The 18,678-nt window shown below is 30.3% G+C and overlaps 1 protein-coding gene across 3 annotated transcripts in view; it reads right to left on the bottom strand.

Moving 5' to 3' along the window:
- Positions 1 to 18,678, bottom strand: part of LOC114119271 (putative polypeptide N-acetylgalactosaminyltransferase 9) — a 120,112-nt gene that overhangs the window by 62,815 nt on the left and 38,619 nt on the right. For all 3 annotated transcript variants that reach the window (XM_027980779.2, XM_027980778.2, XM_027980780.2), the window contains exon 3: positions 4,468 to 5,259. In XM_027980779.2, coding sequence (XP_027836580.2) covers positions 4,468 to 5,036 — 569 coding nt within the window. In that variant the 5' untranslated portion in view covers positions 5,037 to 5,259. The remainder of the gene's footprint in view (positions 1 to 4,467; positions 5,260 to 18,678) is intronic.

Genomic DNA, 18,678 nt, shown 5'->3' with positions numbered 1-18,678 from the left:
GGTTATAAATTAAATATAATATATACAATGGTAAAAGCAGAAGTTACTTAATCATATAATGGGAGAAAAACTTAATAAATAAAAAAAATATATACTACTTTTTTATAATATAGATAAATGTTTTCAATTTTACTGGAGTAAAGTTTGCTTTAAATTAAAAAATATATAAGATTGAAGACAACTATTGAAAATATAAAGATGAAAATAATATAAATATATCAAAAGTTAAATTTCAAAAGATCGAGAACGAAAATTCTTTTTAACCGATCAAGAAAACCTATAAATAGATAACATTTTGTATTATAATGACAAAATTAAGAATACGTATTTGTAATATTAAATCATTATGTGTAATCTGTCAAAACTATTTTATTATATTATATTTTAGATTACCAAAATTAAATAATTTTGTGTAAAACAAAACAAACTTTAAAATGTAAAATATCTATATATTCTACAATATTCTTTAATCATTGAAAATATATATTCTCTAGTCGTAATAATCGTCAACGAATGAATTTAAATCCGTATACCTAGTAGAACTGATGCGAAATCAAAGTTTTTGACAATTCCCGAGGCGAAAACCGAAGGAGATAAAATGTTGTACACCAAATGTATATAATATACAATATTTTTAAAATAAGAAATCAATACTATTCTCAACTAAGTCCAGTAAAAACTGTATATAGTCCATATATAGCATATTGCATATAGTTCCTATTCGTATGGTCATCGTAAAAACTGATATTTATAAGTAATAACGTTCGGTTTTTATTACTTGCATTGGTAAAGATATTCAATTTCAATCAAAAGTATCAAAAAAATATAATTGCCATACACGGCGATAAATAGTATTCGATAATCATTAATTACTATGGAAGAAACATTTAAAATTACTATATAAATAAGTATATAATATAGTTGGCAGGTGCGGTTGGTTAAGTCAGTAATAAAGATTATATTTCATTTTGTATAGTTCGATGATGACTCAACTATAGCGCTACAAAACATGTAGCTCATAATAATATTATGTAGCTACGTATGCAATAAGTATGATGTAGGTACAATAATGTATTAATATCTTTCTTGCTCTCAGTATTATACACATATTTTACCTTAAGACGCAGTCATAATAATTTCTCCTCCATTAGTCATTTCACGTGAACCTACTTGCTTCGTAGAACGTTCAGTAAAACACATGATCTCACATGAGAAATTTGTCACCATTTTATAATATAACATTTAACTCATCTAGCGCGACACGAAGCCGTACCTATAGTATTCATTTCATTGATGATAATATTAATTAAATACTAAACAGTATATTATAAGTTAGAACGAAATAAAGACGTTGTATATTTTATTATAAACTATTCTACTTAGTTTTAATCGACATAAAACGTTCTTTAAATGTTTTAAATTAGTACATGTTATAAAGATAACTTGAACTTGTTAAATGTTATAATATTGTATTATTTGTATTGCTGAATGCTTTGTTTGCTCACATAATTTAATAGTATTATTAATATATCATAGCCAGACTATTGTATGTTATTCGAATGCGTTTTTAAATTAAAATAGATGCAACTAGAATATAGTTTAATTAAATTTATTGATCCCACGAGCATAAATTAATTACTCAAATCGCCGATATTTCAAATTTAGTAAGGGAAACTATAGTGGTATTAATATGCCCACATATAAGAGTTTTTTTTTTCAAATAATACTTCATATTGGTACAAAATGGTTTAAAAGATTCACGTAACTACTATAATAATGTTATTATATCACTCGGAAACTGAACACACGTGGTACTTCAGAACTATATTATCAATATTCCCTGTACTTCTCTAGAAAATTGTAATAAACCAATAACAGTTATTAGGAAGTTTCTATAACTTCGTTGTTTCCAAAAATATAATATCTATAAGATATAATATGGTGACGTCTAAATCGATTAGAAATTATACAGAATTTACTGCAATGAACAACAATTATAAAAGTCAGAAATTGACAAAATTATATAGGTAAGTTGAGTTAACAATTTTTTGTTATTTACAGAATGCGCCAAGACTTAATAATAAAAATAATATAATATTCATAGTTGTATAATATAATTATGATATAACATACATTTTCCATTCAATACAAAAAAAGGTGATTCTAGATTCGCCAAACATAAAGCTAACCCTATTTTTTTACATTTATCATTTATAAAAACTGCCAGAGTATAATAAATAGCTACTAAATTAAAAATTAAATAACTTTGATTTAAATAAACATTTTCATAATACAAATTTAATAAAAAAAAATTACAGTAAAAAAAAACGGTGTTTCTTATGAGAAAAAAACAAATTTATATCACTACAGAACCCTCTTTAAATGGTTTAAAAGAACCTAAATATTTGAAAATGAGGTAAGTATATCTACTTGAGAATTCCAAAAAATAAAATTTGAATAAATCCATTATTAAAGGATAAAATAAGGATGAGCATGCTTAGTGAATAACCATGTATATTGTGTATTTTTACCTTGTTGGCTTTATATGAGAGACATATAGAGAGACAACTGAAGTCTTACTCGTTTTTAAAGTGATGATTATATATATACCTACAGTACATAATACATATACATTTATAAATGATAATTATACAAATCTATATAACCTGTGTTCACCTACGTTGTGTATTCATATATTGTGTGTATCAACAGCGAGCCTTATTCCTCTTAAAATTCAAAAATATTTATTTGAATATATTTTTTAGAAATTATTAAATATTTATTCAATACATACTATTTGGCAGTTTTTGTTGTAAAAAATAAACATTTAAAATAAATTAAATGGCTAATGGTTGTAACTGCTGCTATCATGAATCGTTCTAACGTCTGCAAATATAGATTATGGTAACTGTCTAAATTTTTTTTTTGTATTCTTAATAGCTGGGAGAAAAATTAAATGTTAAATATATTAGTTAAAAAAGAAAATACATTAACTATCAAGAAATTTTAATTTCAATAAGCCTTGAGCTATATCGATAAGCGTTAAATAAATGCAATTAAAGTATCATAAAAGTTTTGTCAAATGTAGTAGAGAAGTATATATATATATAATATATTATGATTGTATACGAGTATACATATAACTACTTTAAACTCTAATCCTCGGAATTAAATGCACATAATCCAAAGTGAATAAATATGTTTATTTTTAAATCCATAAGGCTCCGCTAAAAGGATTGGTTACGATGGTGGAAATAAAATAAAGTCTCCAAGTTCACGTTCGGACGTTATATGTATAATCATATTATATAGTTTGTGATAGGTGTCTGTGTAAACGTAAAAAATAATGGTTTTAAGGTTCTAGCAACTTTATTCCTACCTACTTAACATATTATACTCGACGGATTTTTGACTTTAGTCGATTTAACTCAAATAATAATAGGTAATAATAAAATAATGAAGTTGGCTGGTGTTCGAAACAATAATTTTGAAGAGTGTTATACGGTGTTTTTACGATAAATAGAGGAATTATATCATATACATGCCCCTAATACTTTGAGACTTTTATTCAATTTATTTAATATTGATTTTCTGTGACTGACAATGACTATTCTTGTTTTAGTCTCTGTTATCAAAATATGTAAAGTGATATAGGTCGTTATTTTTAATAGTTATTTTAATGAATAATGATAAATGTCATGGTATGAGAGAATTTTCTTTAGATCTGTATTTTAACTTAATAGTTTACATTATTTATAATAATTACGATGACATTTAATTGGAAATAAATACTGAAAAATATCAGTAATTTTTAAGCTAAAAACTACACGATTTTTAGAATACATAACAATTTAAGAAATACACTTTTATCTGTACATACCTTCTAACAAAATAATGACAATACATGCATAATAAAATTAAATATTTTAAGTTAATGAGCAATTATAACGTGATTTAGAAACTAGGAACATGATTTTAAGTGATAACCAGCAGTACGCATACATTTAAGAACAAATAATGACCTAAAAACGGTATAATGCGAATTTGGATAACAAAATAAAATAAAATGTCAATAACTTTGAAGAGAATTGTTTTTCTTTCGCCATTCAAATGTTTAGATTTTTACGTCATTTTAAGACCATATAGTAGTGTAGTACATAAAAATAGGATTACTATCGGAATAAACTCTGTCGCATTTCAATTTCTCAAAGTCGTAAAAAAAAATGTACTGGCGGATTGAAACGAAATATTAAGCGTCACACACACGGTCCTAAGCTGTCGTAAGAACTCAATAATACCTACTCAAAAACGGTTTTTTTAGCGTATGCAATACGGCAAAAAATTTTGAAAAATCATAATGTGTCGCATCAATAATACTCAATGCATCGCAGTGACGTTTATTTCATAGGTATAATCTAATGTTATAATATAATATAGTCTATAAGTTTATACGAGAAGGCCACTCACCATTCGTCCCTGGGATCTGGCAACGATCTGTGCAGCGATATGAGATCACTAGCGTACTGGTTGAACGCGTTGTTCTTCCAGCCCTCGTCGACGAGCTTCTTGACGTCGGCCGTCAGGTTGGCGGGCAACACGACCGGTTTGCCCATTTCGCCGTACGATTTACGGCCCTCGTCTTCGGCGCCACCCCTGTTGGGCTGCGGCAGGACCCCTTCGCCGTTCTGGAGCCCCGCGGCCGCGGCACCGGCTTGGGACCTTCTCGACGACGTCCTGGTCTGCTGCGGGACGATCACCGGGGCGGCCGGCTGCTGTTCGACACCGCCCTCCAGCGGGAACTCGTCGTCCAGCAACCTGTTGTCGACGTCCGAGTCGTCGGGCACGCGCCGCTGCGCCGCCGCCACCGGTTGCTGTTGCTGATAAGCGCCGGCGGCGGACAGGTCGTTGGACGCGGGCGTGATTCGCCTGTCCTCCATGAAGAGCAAAACGGTGACCGTCAACCAGACGGTGCATCCGAGCACCAGGCCTTTGAGTAGTGCCGACTTGCGGCGGTAAAGGTACGACGCGATTTTCATCGTTGATGGAGGGTGACTTTTGCGGCGATGTTGGCACTCGACACAGTTGTTATTTTTGTGTTGGTGGAGGTCACTGGTCGGGCGCGTTAATGTTGTTGTGGTAACGGCGCGATATCAGCAGTGTCAGCGACGGTCGGACGACGACGGCAGTGGCAGCTTTGGCCGAGACGTACGCGGGAAGGTCGTAAGCGACTCTAACCGTAGTTGTTCCCTCATGTCTGGCCTGCAAAAATGAAACACTGTCATGAATACGCTCGCGCAAACGTTATTTAACTTTTTTGATGAAGCACAACTATTAATTTTATATTCTTAATTTTAATTATTATTATTATATATATAAGTCTAAAGGATTCGATAATTATCGCGTCTGAAATGTCATTGGATTAATCATCTTATCACAGATCAATATATACGAGCATAAGTTCTCAAAAACAAAATATAAGACACACATTATCTCGGTAAAAGTCTACTTAAAATTTTTAGTATTATCATTTGACATATTTTGTTGGTATGTCAATAAAATTATCTTAATGCATTTTAGCATTTTTTTTTTTTTTAATTTTTAAGTGCATGACATATCGTATTTTTGTTTTATCTTGCGTTGAATTATGTAGGTTAATTGTAAATGACAAAATATGGCCGTGATTTGTTGACTACAAATACGTTGTATTTCGACATAGCTTTTCATAAGTAAAATTTATATCAGACAAATAATACCATTCAAAATATTAGTTATTGCTACGATCAATATATATATTTGAACGCTAATAACTTCTATGCACAATGCAATAATTATTATAAAAACAGTAGGTACACTATAACACTATATTATAATATTGTAAGATTTTTGGTTTTAGGGCTTCAGCGTGACCTAATTAATAAGTAAAAATGTAATTTTATAACAAAAATGATATAGATTCTTTCTTTAATATTTCTATTGCTGAACCGACGAAAGTAAATTTAGAGTTTTCGTTTACTATGAAATTTTTGAGAAAGAAAAGTCGAGTGCACCACAGGACACAGGGCCGAGTTTTAAACTTTTTTTTTTTCTATAATCAAAACTAATTTCGAACCATTCGTATGTGCTCAGACGTACTGTGCTGGTTCATAGACTGGTAGACGTATTTGCAGGGCGGAAGGATCGCTGAGATTTCATTAGGAGTTAATTCAACGGCGTACACATTTTTGGCCGAGGGACTCGCTACTAATGAGGTTCGAGACGTGATGGAACTTCGTCCCTAAAGGTTTTTTCCTTTTTCCGTGCAGTGTTTCGTAACGTTTTCCGGGATTTCGATGACGTGGAGTTATTTCGGTCGGACTACGCGATGTCCTATTGCTTTCATCGTAACGACCTATACATACACGCCGAAAGTAACACGATTTTTCCAAGAGTATACTACGAGGCATTTTTCTCTGCTCATCAATTCGTAATGATTTCGCGATCGTTTACGTATTCAACCGGCGAGCTGCTTAGAACGTTAGACGTATACATAATATAATATATGTATAATACACGCATTATACAGAGTGCGAATGCCTATTTGAAATCGAATTTGAATATAATATACACATTGTATCAAACCGTTGCTCTATACTCACCTCGTATTGAAACATATAATATTATAACAGCAATAATAGCTACTCGAATAGCTATAGTATAGTACTGTGGACGGTCGAAACGAAACATTTATACATTGCTATTATGTGTGATTTACTGTATATATACGCCAACTGAGCGAATATAGTTGTAATAATGATAATACGTATATAAAAACACGCTCGCGTCACAGTCCCTAAGTGATTTATACGAAGCTACAATATAATCAATATAGAGCCTCGCGCGTCCGATCGTCATTAGTGAAAACTGTATCAGACCGGATGTTATTTTGTCGTTATTTTGTTATTGTTAGTATTACTGTTGTGCTTTTTTTTTGCGGCAAATCTGCACTTTGGGCGACGAAGCAAGGCTAAATAATATAATACCGAAAGCAGATTTTCTCGCTAAAAATCTCCAATCCGAAGACGAAAAATGTATCTCAAGGCAACCGTAATTTCTGAATCGATAAATGAAACTATTAGCACGTTTACCTGCTGCGGGATAACCCGCTATAATTTTGGTGCAAAGCAATACGCACCGCTAAGCCGCGTAATCCCCATGTTACCTATACCGAACAGCTATATTTTGGATTACAATACTATTTCATTTCGAAAGGTCCGAAAAAAACAAATACAACGAAAGTCACACGACTTAAAAGCTTTAAACACTTATTCGATTTCAGACAAACTTTTATCGAATTAAACAAAAGCCAAACAAAAAAAAAAAAAAACAACAACAATATATATTGAACAAAGTTTGAACCACGACGGTTGTTATATTGTTATTAGCCATCATGTAGGTAGTAAATAATGAGATATTAAAAACTAAAAATATTAATTCAAAAAATAATAGATTTAAATGGTACATAATGTGTACAATAATTTAAAATATATTATAAGTTAATTTTTAACTAACATCGTGCGTGTAATACTATAATTTTTATTTAAAACAAAATAATTAAATCTTATTAAGACCAAACAAACTTTTACCCTTTTAACGAAACTTAATGACCTTACTTTTATATTTTTTAAAAGAACTCGTGTTTTATAATATTGTGTTGGTGTATTTAATATATATATATATATATATATATATATATTATATTATGTCTAATGAAAAATATTTTCTCAGAATAACGGCCATAAAAAATGGTAATGGAAAACATAAGAATAATAGAATTTTCTTAGCATATACAGAGTAACATTTTAAATAATATGAGTAATTTTTCAATTTTTATCCCTCATAATTCTCGTATACCTCTAATATATGTATAAACGCACATGCATTAATACTTATTTATAACACGTCATAATATATTATGCATGGAAGGCGATTCGTACGTAAAACATTTGACGTTAAGTTTGTGTCATTTTTCAATACACATATATTTAAGACAAGACGGGAGAACGATTCGAAACATATACGAAATTATATTATACCACTTCAAAATTATATGTTGCATAACTAATATAAGTATTTCGATTTAGATGAACGTCTCGTGGATTTATATATAATATTAGGTATAATAATAATATTATGCTATAATATGCACTGTGATAAACCATGATATTATATAATTATAAATTGTATTTAAACGGCTCGTCGGTAATTATATTATACAGACGATTTTAACACACCAGATTTATTATTGCGATAGTTATTTAAGTTTTTTTTTTCTTACTTTAAATCATTAAAAATAACATTTTTTAAAACATTATTATTACTATTTCTTATCATTATTACTTTAAGAGTTCTTAACATTTTGGAATAATATTTTTCTCGTAGTATAATTTTGATATACAGAAATCAAAATGTTGATTAAGTAGTAATAATATAGTTATAATCATTTAAATTTTAGACGAGTGGAATGGGGCTGCATAGTTTTCGTTTTTTAAACAATATTATTTTTGATGACTTAAAATTATGTAAACATTTTTCAAAAATGTTACAGTTTTTAAGATATTAAAATATTTAAATATCGAGTTTTTAAGTTGAAAAAAATCATTTTATTTAAGTCTCACATGGATATCTCAATTTTGTCTATCACACGTTACAATATTACCGTGACAATGCACATATATTAGAAACATTCACTAGTCGTACACATCTAAATCGTCAGTGGTAATTGCTGGTCGGTTGCTGTTCCCCACTTTATTACAGTACTTTTTATATCGTGTCTTAAACGTTCTGCGAATTGCAGACGTATGAAAAGGTTACGTGCAGTGCAGTAAGTGACTCGTAAATGACCAGACATGAATACATAACAAATATATTACAGATGATCACAACGATTATAAATAGATAATAACGGTTCATTAAAAACTTGATCGGTTTTGACGCAAACGTATAGTGTTGCGTGCTTATAAAAAAAAAAATACAAAAAATGTAATTAATTTTATCAAAATTACACGGGTTTATAATTTAAAATACTAGGTCCTGATACTTTGAATTTAAATCATATTTTTGGCTTACAAATGATTGCTCAATATAGATATGAGTATTTATAAAATATATGAATAATAGCTGATACCTATTATAATTATAGATCCAAAGAGCTTAAAACGATGAAATTATTTCAAGACCGTCCTTTCAACTGAATATAACATTATGTTTTATACTATGTTTATGTATACATTCATCTTAATTTATTTTCATCCCACTGAACGAGAGAAAATTCAAGTTCCAAAATCGGTCCACTAAACACGATTTCAGTGTAAGAGAATTAATATTGTTGAATAAAATACGCCTACACGCGCACACACTTAACGATCGGTATGCGTCTTCAAAAGTCGAATGTATGGTCGTCACAATTACACGCAGGAGAGTGCTATACCCTTTTCCCTTTTACTGCTAGACACACTGCACGAAGCGTACAACATAAATATACACGTACGAATATAATACACGTATTAAACATATAAAACAGTATATAGTTTTTGATTATTGTTTTATACGTATCACGCCCGTGTGTGTTATATTATTATATGCGACCGTGAAACGGAAAGACAACGTTCCGAGATTTGCGTAGGTAGCCGGCGTGTTTGTTGCGATAGTAATATTATGTGTATTATATAAGAATTATTACTATCGTTCATGTACATACGCACACTATATAAACACACCAAAAACGTAGGCGCTTTTGTTCTTACCCGCGAAGCGTTTCCCGTGATACATCCAATTCGAATGGCAAATTCAGCGACGGCGGGTGTGGGTGGGCTTAACGGAAACGACAGTGTGTATATGTACACGTCGAGCCGGAAGTCAGACATTTTATTCTGGCGGTGGTGCAGGTGCCGGTGCTTTGATCACCCCCCCTGCAGCAACACACAAAAGTCACGGCCTAGCGGCTGATAATTTACTATAGCGACTCCGCTTCGAGGATATAAAGTTTGCCGACCATGACAACCCCTCGCGAACAACCCTACACCCACAAAACATACACACCTCCAGTCGTTGGGATACGTCCCACGTGGGTTTCTGCTGATGACGATTAAGGAGAGGCTGTCGTATTTTAGTCAGTCGTCGTCGTTGTCGTCGATTCAATATATAGTCTTATAAAAAAATATAAAATTGTAATAAATAATGCAAAGGAACATTCAAAAGTCATTCTATGGCAAGAACATTTTAAATCGTCTTTGACTAAAACTTTTTGCTCGGAAAATTATTTATACGAAAAATCAATGGTCAATTTGAAGGTCATTAAAAATATTACCAGTTGAAAACTATATTATATATATGTATAACGAATGTAATACACGAACAAAATTAAAAATTAAACCATTAATGGTGGTTATACGCTCGATTTATTTATAATAAATATAATATTATATTATATACATTAGATATTAGATATGTACTTATTATTAAGTCTCATGACTTCAACAGACGAGTACAGGTCAGCGACTTGTGCGAAAATGGATTAATTTAGTGTTATATACGAGTATATAACGAGTATACCTATACGTGCAGCTGCGGTCGGTGAACGTATTATAAGACAAGTATCCCGAGGCGATACGTCAGCGCAGTAATACGGACTGTCACTATACAAAATAATAATATTATTGCCGTAGTCTGATAACCATAAATCTATTATTCTCATATAGGTGTATTGTATATATAATATATATATATATATATATTATAATAACAACGTACCTACTCGCAATAATATTTGTGACGGTTTGATTCGTTGGCTGTATCTGTCTTACGTTATATCTCGCCGTCTGTATGTATATGTATATTATAATTTATAATTAACCAAACAGCCGAAATACAAACATGTTATGCCCACCTATAAAGTTACAATAATAATTATAATAACAATAATAACAATGTCAGGAGGAGTATATACTGAGTTACAATAACTCGTCAAAATATCATGCACAATTTATTTTTCTGTTATTATATAATATTATTATAACATGCCAGACCACAAACTTTAATACTTATATTTTCGTTAAAAAAGTTTACTAATTTATTATTGTTTTAGTTTTTTTTATGATCAAATAATCATTGATCAAATTTATAAGTAATAGTTTTCAATTTAAGTAGGTATTTGTAGTAGGTATATCAGTTTTAAAAGTTTTGATATTTCGTTAGACAAACTTTAAAACAAAATATGAATACAAGCGGTGTTTTAGACACATAAATTGTGTAACAAATCTTTGCTTAGTGTCAATAAATTATAGTTTATTAAAGATTTATTTTTTTTAATTATTTATCGAACTCAAAAAAAAACTAACATGTAGGTATAAGTAGTTGATACATGATATATTATGATAGAAAAAATATGTTATAATTTGTTTTACTATTATATATTCTGTAAATTCAGCGATATCTTTTGAAATTTAAGTTGCCGTACACTTTAATTGTATTATTTTTAAAATATGTCACCTTAACGCCAACGCTATTTTATCGGAGTCATAAACATTGTGAAAATATATATTATCCATTGTAGAATTCAACGCGATCGTTCGAATCTCATTCTTTGTCTAACCTAACAAATATAATAGTGCATATTATATTTTAAATTATATGTACTACAGTTATTTAGACATATGCACATCAGCAATCAATCGATGACAATTATCCAACACACGCTAGCTCGATCCCGGTGCATGGCTTACTGTGACAGAATGTTTATCCGGAACTGGGATTGCACCCTTCTGCGGTCTACAGTGTTAATTAGACCGGGAGCAAACGCTAAACCGATACTTGGCACGCTGATTCGCCATGTATGCGGTGACACGGAAGTTCGTTTTGCATCTTATATATATATATATATATATATATATATGCAAAAGTTCAACCGGAATTCATGCACCGTTGCAACACAGACCGATTGATACTAGACAATTAATATTGTCATCATCCACAAAGTCCAATAATATTGCATAATTTTGAGTTATATGATACACGTGACCCGAACGATCGAGTGAAATATTAAAAGATGATTATCATTAATAGCATACGATTGTAATTCTGTATATCTTTCAGCAGTTATTATGCTCAACGCGTTAATACATTATATTATATAAGTAACTACTATAAAAATTGGTCGTTAAAACAATACAGAAACACGTCGATCAATAAACTACTAGTGTTTGAAATTTAAATTGAAAACTAAACTTTTATTATGTATAGGTACATGGTAAAATTCATCGGTTTTACGACGATTTTATTTTCGAATTCAATTTTACGACGCAGTTTAAAATATGATATTTGTTGGTCGTATCATATATAGGTTGATACATTAAGTTTTTACAACGAAGAATGCAGGATATTTCATCTCCAGCTGGGAAACCTCTGCAGAATAATATCGCATAGTGTGTATGTGTGTGTAATTCTTATATTTATTGAATACGATGTCCAGAAAATACCAATGATATGTTCTCGCGCATAACTATAATATTTCAAAGATCGTACTTATAGCCAAACACATTTTGGAACCACACAATTTGTTTTTCCCGATAACGCCATACGCAGTTCTGCTGATCAGACATATTATGACAGGTACGTTTAAATCATAAAATAATTAGAAAATGTATTTAAGATAGCAAACAATATTATTAAAACTTTATATTACGATTTACAGATTTACATTGTTGGCATTTCAGTTATATGTGAAAAACGAATCAACTGACGCGCATTTAATATAAGACCACGAGACGTATATTTAACCAAAACCCGGTACTTATATTCTGCAATATACAGTACACACGAGAAATAATATAAAGACCACAGCAGTCGAGACTTAGCTTAAGACATTAGCAGCATCGGTAGCGAAATATGTCGAGACACATACTTTACAATACATATTATTATATATAGAAACAAAATTACAACGTCATTGTTTATACGCACGAAAGATGGCGCAGAGAGTTTCTAATTAACTGTGCCGCACAAACACGCGGTTGGCCGGAAATCGAGAAACCGTCGGAAATGAGAATTTCTGCGAGGTCTGCAGTGAAAAAACATAATGAATCACTCACCCTTGAACTTGACTACCGGGAAGTAGAATAAAATTGAAACCCACCGAAACATAAATCATATTTTCACGTTTGCTATTTACCGACGTCCGCACAAACCAACTTGATGTCCTGGAGTGCAAAGTGTACAACGGTCCTGGTAAATTCACGAAAACATAATTCATTGTCCGTTATTGTCTGTTATTTATTTTCTTAATCTATTTTTTTCGGTCGTCACTTGGGAGGATTGCACACCAAAGATAAATCATACATTTTTATTCGAAATAATATTAAATACAATAATCAAGTCTAAAGAGAACTCAACACATCACCACACATATCTTGGTAGAATGTATATAATAACATGTGAATTCGTACAATATACGAGTACAAAAATTTTTTGCATGTTACAATATAATCGATTAAAATATAGTTTAAATGTAAAACAATGTCCATAATACATGAATTTGTAACATGTTTGTAGAAAATGTAAAAATAAATATTTGTAGGTACTTGAACATCGCATATTAACATAAAATACTATACAGACATCGTGATTAACAATGTATCTTAGTTATTTTATTATATATTTTACACGTAATATTATTTTTAACTGTAAACCATTACATTTACATAATTTATACTTGCGATATTATAAATGTACCTATATATTTAAAAAGGTATATTTTTTCCCCATCGAAGTTATCTTAAAAACAATCAAGAATATTTTGCATGGTAATGCAATGAATGTTCATATATTTTAAACAGGTACCTATGTATACGAATAAAAAGTATTTTATTATTATAAAACAAAGTGAATTATAAACATAAGTAAAAAACGTATATTCAAATAAGATACAAAAACCAGAATGCAAAAAAAATATATGAAGTGGATTTAAAATTGTGATAAATAATAATTAGTTAAGTAAGTTAGAAGTAAAAATGTATTGACTATATATAATAAGAATTCTCTATAACAAAGTTATATTTATTGACGCCAAAAAACTATTAAAGATTTAGAACGCGTTATATATTTTAAACAGAGCAAATTGGATTTAGTAATTTTATTCAGTTATTGTCAGTTTTGTAAGACGTATTGACGAAAAATATATACGTAATATATGTATAAAAGAGACTTTCGTTGGATAAATTATTTTGAAGTTTGCACTTAATCTCCATTTACGTTATTATGTCAACAAAAGGCGGCATTCTCCATAATACGTTGTTGGTAAACAAGGAATACGGCCACACAAGGGTTGGAAAGAAGGAAAAAAGTTAAAATCTACGGCAGGAATATTAAATAATAATAATATATGTGCGGGGAGAAAGGTAAATGAATATTTTTCTTTACAAAAAAAAAAAAATAATCACACGAGGTTCGTAAGTGAATTGCATATATTTAAAAACATTCGTCTCGGCGTAGTATACACCGCGTTGGCAATAGTAGGTATTCATAACGTAATAATATACTATTAAATACCTAAGATTCGTCAATTGATGACTGCCGCCGTCTGTTGCTTATTATTAATTAGGTATTATACGCATATTAATATTATATTATAATATAATCATAAGCTACACGCCGGGTCACGTCAAAAAACAGACGCGCCTTTCCTCTCCACCACCAGCCGATTGTCATTATGGGTGGCCGAATACGTTAACACGAATTCCCAACACTGACCGCGAGGTGTGGTACACACATGCAAGTCGCGGCGCTCAACCCCCTCACTCATCAATCACTCGCCTCGGCACAGGTTATACGTATGCCTAACTCTAACAACACACCCCACAACCCTATCGCATCGTCACTGAAACACACACATTCATATATACATATATATACATGATGTACACTGGCCGCGCACATCGGCGGTATAGGTATAGACCAAAAATAAATCATCGTTACGCGCTCACAAATCCATAAACGGTCATAAATCATTTTCTATAAGTGTTTCTCGGCTAGAACAAATAGCGGTTACCGATATATACATACCTGCACGTATAATATATTATGGTGCACGCCACTGCACTGGTTGCTACATGGTATTATTGGGCACAATATAATACTATACACTACGACCGGGATTGTTTAGGCGTGAAACTATAACATTGTCGACAGTGAAAATGAGCAGAGAATCCCGCGGCCGACAATCATAATCCGATTTTCAGCACGCGGGCGGGCTGTAATTGATGTGACGAAATACTGATCGGTCGACCAACAAAGCCGGGGGTGTACACAATAAAAATGAAAACAATTCTCAGAGACCACAAGACGGATGACTATGTATTTTTCCATGTGATCGCCAATAAAATATCGCGACTTTAATAATAATAATTTCCAGTACAGGATACACTGCTACAGTATTCAACCAGAATGTGATGGTAATATACATACATTTAATATCACATGATGAATTGAGATAAGAAGCAGAAAACGCATTTGCAGTTTCCCATTTTCATAAAGTTTATTAAGAAACGTTTTTTGAACGACAATACTGTTTATATTTTTAACAAACACCACAAACTGCATTTGCATAAAATATCTTGTATATAATATGCGGCTTAATTAATACAATACATTATATTATAAATATATATATATATATTAGTTTTATGATCATGTGCTAGATATAAATTGTATATCTATTATCTTAATAAAATGTACAAAATAAAATTCCGAAATTAAATACACATTATAATTTGATATACTACAAGTTTACCAATCTTAATAAAAATGTTTACATAACCAAAATTCCTTCAGAATATTGTATCCTACAATATATATCTACTATAAATCAACTTATTTAGATAGGTGCATCAATGTTTTCGAATTCAAAGACAAAAACAAAGATCGATTGATATCGGTTGTTGTCGAAACAAAACTGTACTAGCAGTATCCGTGTAGTGTTTAGTTATTGTTTTCTTTGAATTCGTATATGGGTACCAAAAACCTTTTGTGTGGTTTAATTTTTAAGCTTTAAACAAATTTTTTTTATTAAATATACGAATTTTCGCAAAACTTTTAAGATTATTATTCGATAAGACTTTGAACAGTTCAGCAGCTGATGGTTTGTGTTCCAATATAATTAGTAAAGTTTTTCTTTATAAATACCAACGGTATAGTATTGAGCATTCCTAGTCACTGATATTCTGAAATAAAATCCAGATTCGTCTATGATGTTAAGAAAAATGATGGAGAAAATAAGGTGAATAGAAAACAAAATAATAATAAGTAAGATAAAAACAGAAAAAAAGCGTATTTAAGTTTTTTCAGCATTATAGTTTCTCAAATTAACCATAATACCTAATGGTATTTATAAACTACTTAGAAGATAATGGAGACACGGAATATAAAAAAAAAGCTAATCGTTAAAATCTACTAATGTATTATACATCAAATACATTAAACAGAGTTATCAAAATATTATAATTAGAGTCTCTCAACTTTTTTTTAACGAACAATTTGAGTAAATTTGTATGTATACAAATATATTATATCATAAATATTTTTTGATTATGTTGGAAAGCTTTCACATTTTTTGAAACAATAAAATATGTGACCTTTATACTATATGATATTTGTTTCGTAAAATAAATTACAAAAGTAATGCTTAAATCAGGGTTAAGTTAAATCATTGGTTAAATCATTGGAAAACTGCTACATTTAAAAGACCATTAGTATAGCAAAAAAATAAAAATTATTATAAAAATTATTTCAATTGTTGACCATAAAAAATATCATATGAAATATTTACAAACCACTAATACGGTGCATCAATAATGTACCCGAATCGAAAGAAATTCCAAATAATTTTAAAAATGTAATACAATGGACGGATTCTATAGTTCAGTAGAAAAAATGTAGAATGTTTAAAATGTATTAGTGCATTTTTTGTTAATAATGAGCTTAAAATATTATGTATATATAACCTATAGGTACACAAACGACTATAGTGTTAATCCTATTACTGCGAGTTTGCAAACACAACATTTTTCTATACTTGAATTTAGTATTTACGTACGATAATTCCAAATACATAGTAATAAGAGTTATTAGACTCGAATGCGGTAACATTTTGAACTACATACTATAATTGCAATACTATGCACCAGAGAATTCTTTAATATATCTGACGAAACATGGTTTATGATTTTCATTTTTTATAATATTAATATAAACGACAGTGATGTATATTGCATCATGGATGTAATTAAAATAGATGTAGTATATAGTATTGTATATAAAAGCGGTATATGTATCGGTTATATTCCTTTTATTCACGTGCGCACGTACGACAAATCGGACACCGTTCATCCGTCGTCACAGAAAAGAATATTATTCAACTTCCGGTGTTTGTGCACGATGATAATATTTAAAAAATAAATAAATATGCATAAACAATTATAATATATAGGAAAAATGCATTTTCTCCTGTGCAATGATTCGTGTAAATTTATATAATAAATATTTTATATTATAAACACATACGAGTATATAATATAGCATATATAACAGTATCATGAAAAAAAAAGGGTGTCTCCGCTTTATAACGTTATACGGTTGCGATAGGCACCACCTTCCATAAAAAATAAAAACAAAACGAGAAAAAAAAACTACCCAACCTTTAACCGTATGTACATATATATGGGTTTGTGTTAATGTATATGTATATGCGACGTATTAAACGCGTTCGTATATATATTATATTATTTATATTATATATCTCGAGGAAGGGCGAGAAAACGAGCATTAAATTTTCTCTCGCCCGACCGGTAAACAATTATTATTAATGCGAAAACCTTTATTTCTCTTCGCGACGGTACTATTATTAAAAAACATAAACATAAACACACGCACATACGAACACACACGAGTGAGTACATTACATAGAATACAGTAATTATACGACCAAGGGTGAAATTATTTCACGAAAATATTCTCATATTATATACTTACGCTTAATAGAACAAGAGAACATAAAGATTTTTTTATAAAGATTCCTTTTTAATAAGGCTCCTTTAAAAAGGCATGTACATAAAAGAGAACTGTAATAGCGAACGAAAGCCAATTAAACGTAAAATCCAGAGTAAAAACCGTCAACGCTGTTTAAAGTGAACCAGTGACGAAATTTGTCTCGGCACAGCCACTCAAAGTTACTTTCTTCTTTTGTCGACTTCTTTAAAATAATGAAATTCAATAAAGGTTACAGATGACAATTATTACAAAATGTCAACGACATCTTCAAACTCTAATGCGTTTTCTAAATTCTTTAAACACTTTCCTGTAGATATATAAATGTATCCGTTATATATATATATATATAGCACTTTTTTTGTACTGATTTAATTTTTCAAGACATTTATTTAAAAACTTCAAAGAATTTTCAGTGATATTTTATAATACATTATTTTCACGCAGCTAAAATTCTAGATTTTAAAACTATATCAGTTAAATTTTACAATTGAATCGAAAAGCTTAAGTGAAGTTTTACTCAACGATGGTAATTTTGTTTTTTTGCGAGATTATCTAGCTATCAATACGCTCATATATGTAATATTTTGTATTTTTTTTTCAGAA

This window comes from Aphis gossypii, chromosome 2 (assembly GCF_020184175.1).
Source record: "Aphis gossypii isolate Hap1 chromosome 2, ASM2018417v2, whole genome shotgun sequence".
NCBI classification, from domain to species: Eukaryota; Metazoa; Arthropoda; class Insecta; order Hemiptera; family Aphididae; genus Aphis; species Aphis gossypii.
This window is presented reverse-complemented; position numbering and strand designations above follow the sequence as displayed.